Here is a 7,311-nt window from a genome sequence, read left to right as displayed (position 1 = left end):
TCTTTCATTTGGACAAGGTTTCTACAAACGATCAAAACTGCTTGATACTAGAAAAGTCCTCTGCGGTTTTGTCCAGGGGTGCACAAATGAGGCGTTTGATGCAGAGAATGGCTACAGAGGATGGAAAGTTTGTTATCAACAGACTGAGAAATCATGAAGAGTGACAGATTTGTTTTTTTTCATTCCAAAGGTACCATCACTATTATATATTCATTTGGCTGGCTCTTCTTGTCGTTTTAATGACATATAATAATAGTTCACACTCTGTATCTGTTTTATTTTACAGGTTGTGAAAATTGAAGGTAGGTTGAAAAATGGGTGTTATGCTCGCCATGGCTTTAGTACCATCAAGCATGACATCCATTCTATGTGCCAAGATGCACTGAGGTAAAATGACTTTGTCTAAGTGACTTGAAGATTTCGCGATGTTGCATTTTCTAACATTTTATATGCTACCTCAGATATAAAGCAAATTGTTGTCTCCTTCGTCAGGCTAGGAAACCGAGGCACATTTCTGAGAGAAATGGAGCAGCAGCCCAGAAGGACAGCTTGGAAATTAGTCAGTATTCTTCAGGCACAAAACTAGAAAAAACGAAACAAAATAACATATAATAATAGTTCACACTCTTAACCTATATAATTATGGCTTTTTCATCAATTAACGTGATAATTCCTAGGCCTTCGAGAGCGAAGGATTTAACTTTGTTTGTCTAAGATAATAGATAACAGTGCACACACCACATAGCTCGGTGAAATCAAGAACACTGAGAATGTGAAATTGTTCCTTGCTGGCAAATCGAGTATATGGCGAAATAAACATTTCAGCTATCCTATGGTGACGGGCTGCTATAAATATATGTGTTTCAACTTCTTCCTGGGTGCCTTTGCTGTTGCAGATGCTGATTTTGGCTTTCCCATTGCAACTGGAACGTCGAGGCCTTCTCCTTGAGATACTGAAATGCTCGCATGGTGTCGCCGTCGAACCCGCCTGCAAACTGACAAGCAACAATAGGGTTCAGCACCAAATATAGGTTTGATGAGTTGGGCAAATGGACTGGTTACCTGGTGTACTCTGAAGGCAAATCGGACACCTTGGAGCATAAGCTCCTCTTCGTCAGGGCAACCTTGTATGGCCTCAAGCTCAGAGGAAACCCTTCTCAGGTACTTCATTGCCAGCTTCACTGACTGGAGTTTTATCTGCACATTCAAGACCCAATTAGTCATCGAAATGCCAAAGAAATAAGTAACTTAAGAAGATAAACACATGGGGGTACTTTCACATTATCCACCGAGAGAAGCTCATCAAGTGTGGATACTGAATGTACAAATTAGCAGCAGGATAGTATGAACATATCACAAGGTTGCAATTCAAATCTTATCAATTGCATGCCCCATGTGCTACCAGGTAAACTAGACCATTGTCTACTACACATATTTTTTTTTCTTTTTTGAAACCAAATGTCTACTACACATCTGAAGAGATCTCAAAGTTCAGTTCCTTACTAACTTAAAAGCAAACACAAGAAGCACACACATTTGGCAGTGATGTACATGGATTTCTTTTCTGGAAGTTATGTCAAGGCATTAGGATGATGCATGATCAAAATATTAGCAGGCTTTTGACCAATGAACAGATCTGGACGGCATCTGGCCCGGATAAACAGACACCTAAGTTATACGACACTCAAAATCTACTTAAGTTATATGACACCAAAAATCTACTTGCTATATTAGAAAATAACCCTAGACCCTGTGCATCTAGTAGTTGGGAAGTTACAAATAATGCCATTTCTTAAGAGTATTTCCTTGGGAGAAACCTTCAGCAAAGGTCCAGTCTTTGCTAAAAAATACAGCAATGTAGAGACAAACCCATGGGGACCATGCTTTTGTCCCCACGCACCTGTTCTGAGGCTCTTCAAGGTTCAAAATTTACAAATATGTAGCATGAAAACATTAGCCTGAGCCAAATAACGGTGTGTTACTAACTTGACCCCAAAGTTCAGAAGAGATCATGCAGAAACAAAATAGATTCACGAGAACCCCTGGCTCAAACGTGCATTTCGCAGCATATCCCCACAAGCAACAGAAGCTAGAGCCTTCTTTTTGGTCCCCCATAATGCCAATACGCATAAAATTCTTTTCGTTGGCACCACGAGCGTGTGTACTATAGTGAATTATGGTTTTTGTTCCTGCACATTCGTCTACAAGTGCATTAAACACACCAACAGAAATGTTCCCCTAACCATCCAGATTTGGGCCCAGAAACAATGATTAATCCAGTACTGTCCTTTTCCTTCTAACGAAAAATCAAGCATAGTCCATGTATCATTTAACTATATATCTCTTGCTACACGTAACTGTCTACTTAACTCAATCAACAAGTTATTACTAGTGAAAACAATTGACTTGTAGTACCTGACTAACAATTCCGGTGTCCTGCATCCACTCCCATGGGATCTGATACCCGCGGTACCTACTCATCGCGCTATCTCGCACACGCACAAGGCTGTACACTCCATGCTCCAGCCTGAAGTGACCATGGATGAGCACAAGAACAAGCAAAAACCACCGAAGATCGCTCGTGTCAGAAGCTACAGAGTGCTTACTTCTCGAAGAGGGCCTGCATCTTCTTGAGAGAAGAAGAGCAAGGCTGCCGGGGGTCATCACAGAACAATGACGCCTCGGACTCAATCTTCTTCAGGTCGCGGTAACCGAACGCGGCCTCACGCAGCGCGTCCGCCTTTCCCTCCGGCCAGTCGAAGTGCTTCAGCACCGCCCTTTCGTCCACCTGCGCGCACGCACAGCATCCAGTGAAGCATTGGTTAGCTGGTCGTTGTTAAGCAGAACTCGTGATGTGGACACCGAATCGATAGCTCACCAGGCGTGAGAGCTCGACGTCGAGCCACTTGACGAAGGTGACCGCGTCCTCGATGTCGGCGAACGCCGCGCCTTGCACTTCCTTGATCAGGAACCGGATGAAATCCCCCTGCCTCTCCACGTCCGATTTGATCTGCCACGCACCAAACCAAAAACCATCGGAGTTGGGCAACTTTTTTCCCATCACAAACAAAACATCAAAAACTACTTCAAGCACGTCGCGGCGCGGCAACAAAAGCAAACCAGTGCTCTCAAATTCTCCTCGTTTTGGGAGCACTTGGCGCGAAGCAACGGTCATGTTAGATTACTCCAACGGCTAGCTGGGCCTCCAGCTGAAGGCCGGACAAGGCCACGACACCGGTTTCTTTTTTTTATTCGAAAAGAGGTGTCTCAGCTCATTTATTACACTCCTCTTTAAATCCACCGGTCACAGCGTTGGACTAGTGGTGACAGTTTTGGGGCCCACGAATCAGTCTGACAAAGGCCGGGTCACTCTGGATTCCTTGCAGAGGCTACAGCTTTCTTTTTTGTTCCCAACTATGGATTGTCTTATCCTATACGTATTCCTACTCCATTCACCTCCCTCGTGTCTTCTGATGATGGAACACAAAAGTCCAAGAGAAACGCAAACAAGAATTCATGGGTTTCTTGCATGAATTCATGCAGAGTTGTGAACTCGAGAGAGATGAACAGGGGAAAATGTGTTTGTTTCACCTGTATGTTGGTGCTCACGCTCGAAAAGACGATCGCTTTCTGGTGCTCTTTTTTTCTCGTTTTTTGTTCAGCTCTACAACTACCATTATCAACAATAGCTACTTCAGAACAACTCATGTCAGTTTGTTAGAACCTTTCGCTTTTGAGAAATTTTCCCCCCAAGAAGGCAGGTCAAGGAGATAATGTTGTCAAAGAAAATGAGTGGGGAATCAGGAATGGGTTGAAAAGAGGGGGAAAGAGTTGAATTTTACTTTATCTAAGAAAACAAGATGTGATTTTTATCGACTTACCGCGAGAAGATGAGACGAGCGGTTCTCGATCTCGCCGATCATGTCCCTCGCGGCCGCGGCACCGCCGCCGGCGCCCGCCTCGCCGCCGCCGGTTCCGTCCCTCGACCTCGAGTCCCTCCGCATTAGGGAGTGGTAGAACTCCACCACCTCGGGTACTCGCCTCACGCATGGGCCGGACGCCGGAGTCGATGCCGAGGTAGCTGGGGAGGACGCTCGGGACCTCCTCGCCGCAGGCGGCGGCGGCGGAGGTGGAGCCGGAAGCCTCGCGCCTCCACTGCCGCTGCTTGAAGTCGATGGCGATGAGCTCGCGCTGCGGCGTCCGCGCGTCGGCATTGACGGTGGCGGCGGCGGGGGTGGGGGCGGTGCAGGTATTGGCGGGAGCTTCGAGAGCTCCGGTGGTACGCGGCCTCTTGATGCTGCGGTGTCTGGAGAGTATGTCCGCGTTGATGGGGCGGACGAAGAGGAACTCGATGAAGAGTTTGCCGGCGAAGCGCGCGACGAGCCGGAAAAATAGGACCTGGACTTGTAAGGCGCCGGCATTGGCGGCGGCGGAGGAGGAGGAAGAAACGACAACCCGGCCACGACCTTAGATGTCTTGGCCGAGTTGCTTGCCGCATTGGAGCTCTCGGAGTTGTCCGATGACGACGACGACGAGCAGTCATCGGGATGGGCCGCAACTTGTCGCCGCCGCTTCCTCATCTCCGCCATTTCCTTCTCCATTTCAAGAATCCTCTGCTCCTTGCTCTTCGCGCTCGCCACGGCGTCGTCGAGCTCGGCGCGCAGCCGGGCGTTCTCGGACTCGAGCCGGGACAGCGCATCCCTGCACCGCCCGAGCTCGCTACTCTTCGCGGTGAGTTCGGTCTCCAAGAAGGGCACGATGGCGACGGTCTCCTTGAGGATCTTGTGCTCCAGCAGCTCGGTCCGGAGGCGCGACTCCCTCTCCTGCAGCTCCTCGACGACGCGGACGAGCTCCCCGACCTCCGGCGTCGCGCGCGCCGGCTGCACCTGCGCGGACGAGCGCGGGAAGTACCGCGCGAAGGGCCCCGTCTTGGACCCCGACCCGGTCGGCGCCGGCGAGCCGGACGACCTCCGCCGCGGCGTCTCCGGCTGCCCCACCCCTGCCGCCGCCAAGCCAGGCGGCTGAGCCAGAACCGGCGCCGGCGCCTTGTGCGAGGAGGAGGAGGAGGACCTGGGCGTCGCCGGGCTCCGCTGGAAGCCCATGGCTGCCTTGACGCGGCCGGCCACCATGGCTCTGCCTCTGGACACGCGGTGCTTGCTTGCCGTCGAATACGAAATGGTCGACTAGGATTGCGCCACGGACATCGCCGCGCCCTGCGCTCGAGCTGGTCTTCGGGCCACTCCTCTCTCTCTCTCTCTCTCTCTCTCTCTCTCTCTCTCTCTCTCCTCGCTATGGTGTACGCTTTTTTGGGTTGGGGATTTGAAGAGAGTGAGAGAGAGGGGTGAGGCACGGCGTTCGAGGAACGGTCTTTGCTTTGGTCTGCGAGACTGATGAAGTGGAACCCTACTGCCTACTGGTCGGCTAAGTAAGCTGTTTTAGTCGTTGAATTTTACTTGTTAATTTTTATAATAAAATTTAGTTTATTTTTTCAACTACAACCGATTTCTAGTCACTATAAACTAGGAATCTAAACCAACCGTTTAGATAGATTTTAGCTTTTAAGGAAAACTAAAAAAACTCTATCCAAACAGGAGAATAAATATTGGGGAAAGATCGGTGTGGCACGAGATCGGATCATCACGTAAACTGCTTTACGTGTTCTGAATTTGCCACAACTCAGGTACATAGATTTGATCAACTTGGACTAGTGTTAGTTAGCTGCTACATTTTCGAGGTGCCAAATTTTTTTTACTAGTAGAGTCCATTTGTTAGTGGCTTATTTTTTAATTTTTACTACAGTTATGATAAGAAAGTATAGCGTATCGTACTCATGATAAGAAAGTATGATAATCTTTAAACACTAACCAAGCACACCCTTAGATCTGGAGACCTCATCTCAAAAAGAACAAAAGAAAACTGCAAATTTCTTTCGACCTTTTGCTCTTGCTTTTTCTTTGCTTGTATCATCAGCTCGTTGAGAACACTTAATCGGTTAGGTTGATCCATCTTTTTCTTATTTCCATTGTCTTAAAAAAAATCTGCTAAGCTCGACAGTAAAGTGCAGTTCGTGTGCTACTGCTTTAGCTAGTGCATGCCTTTTTCTGTTGATTCTGATGATTATATGTCTGTGCTGTGCTGTGGTGGTTCTCTGAACAAAAATGATGCGAGTGACCTCTCCCACACATCAGACTTGGAAGGTCAAATTCTTTATTTGCTATTAAAAATTTCACTCTTCACACTATGCTACTTAAAAAACGAAGTTTATTATCTAGCATCGATTTTAATTTTTCGTTCCTTCCATTCCATGCACTCTTACGTCTGGATCAGGTACTATGCGCGACAAAGCAGCGTGGGCATTGAGTTCCATTTTTCTTGTTTGTTTATTTGGCTGGCATCGGAGCAACCATGTATAGAAAGAAAATTCTACTAAATCTGGTGTAACAGAAAGGCTTTTTTTTATATATAATGTGTGTCATCCTCTCATCTTATGCTGCACCAAGTCGTTATAATAAAAAGGAAGTCATTTTTAGATCTTTCTATGAAAAATCTCATGAACGCCGCTCTCAGAATTATTGGCGTCGGCATCTTAGGCTGCAACTTGGGGAGCAATGCCCTGGTGTTCTCTCTACTCTTTAGACTCTACTCCAAGCACACACTGTGCAATCTGAAATGCAGTTGTTTGGCACCTGCATTTCAGGCCCCTATAATATAAAAGATGCACCGCACGCGTGCACGGTTGCGACGCATCACACTCGTGTAGTACCAGAGTTTGACTATCTTCAACTATTTTCCCTTCATTTCGTTCCTCTCATGATTCCCTTTTCCGTTCTCATTCCCTTTATTTCCTCTCATCTTCAACAGCTTCCCTTTGAGAGGAATCGCGAAGGAAACGGAGAGAGAATCCCGTCCTGAAGGGAATGACTCTGGGAATCTCGTCGTGAAGAGAACAGTGAAGAAAAACTGTTGGAAGCGCTGAAGAGAACAGAAATCTTTTCACGACGAAAATCTGTCCGTGAAAGAGCTCTCTTGGGCTTGAGGACACATATATCTGGCGGGATCCAAACGAGAGTGACGTTTTTGAATCACTGCCTTTTGGAATTTGTTGAGACGAAGGCAAAGCGTACGTGTGCCATCCTTTACTTGTCCGTATCTCGCACGTACTGGACCACGCGGCTCCTCGTCGTCACGTTCAGGTGACAAGTACGTAACGTACTCCTACTGTCCGGTTATTGGTAAAAATCCAATAATTAACAACAAACATAATCATATTTACCTAAATAGATAATATATCAGTGTATTTGTAAATTTAGT

At 47.1% G+C, this 7,311-nt stretch overlaps 1 protein-coding gene across 1 annotated transcript; it reads right to left on the bottom strand.

Annotated features, from left to right (window-relative positions):
* Positions 1-583: 583 nt before the first annotated feature.
* On the bottom strand, positions 584-5,398 carry LOC133929461 (protein INCREASED PETAL GROWTH ANISOTROPY 1-like). Its single transcript, XM_062376221.1, has 6 exons — positions 3,882-5,398; positions 2,879-3,010; positions 2,607-2,788; positions 2,416-2,527; positions 1,063-1,197; positions 584-995 (listed from the first exon to the last, which is right to left on the bottom strand). Exons 1-6 carry the CDS (start codon positions 5,127-5,129, stop codon positions 864-866), a joined length of 1,941 nt encoding a protein of 646 aa, XP_062232205.1. The 5' UTR covers positions 5,130-5,398; the 3' UTR covers positions 584-863.
* Between the last annotated feature and the right edge of the window lie 1,913 nt (positions 5,399-7,311).

The sequence above is a fragment of the Phragmites australis genome, chromosome 9, assembly GCF_958298935.1.
Source record: "Phragmites australis chromosome 9, lpPhrAust1.1, whole genome shotgun sequence".
NCBI lineage: Eukaryota > Viridiplantae > Streptophyta > Magnoliopsida > Poales > Poaceae > Phragmites > Phragmites australis.
Note: the sequence above shows the minus strand (reverse complement) of the source record. Positions and strands in the feature narration are given on the sequence as shown.

What these genes read in the sequence shown, in the direction of transcription:
- LOC133929461 (XM_062376221.1), bottom strand. Translation starts at nt 5,129, where the DNA reads ATGGTGGCCGGCCGCGTCAAGGCAGCCATGGGCTTCCAGCGGAGCCCG. An exon ending in ACGTCGAGCTCTCACGCCTG is followed by an intron (nt 2,789 to 2,878) that starts GTGAGCTATCGA and finishes GCGTGCGCGCAG; the next exon opens with GTGGACGAAAGGGCGGTGCT. An exon ending in ATGCAGGCCCTCTTCGAGAA is followed by an intron (nt 2,528 to 2,606) that starts GTAAGCACTCTG and finishes TGGTCACTTCAG; the next exon opens with GCTGGAGCATGGAGTGTACA.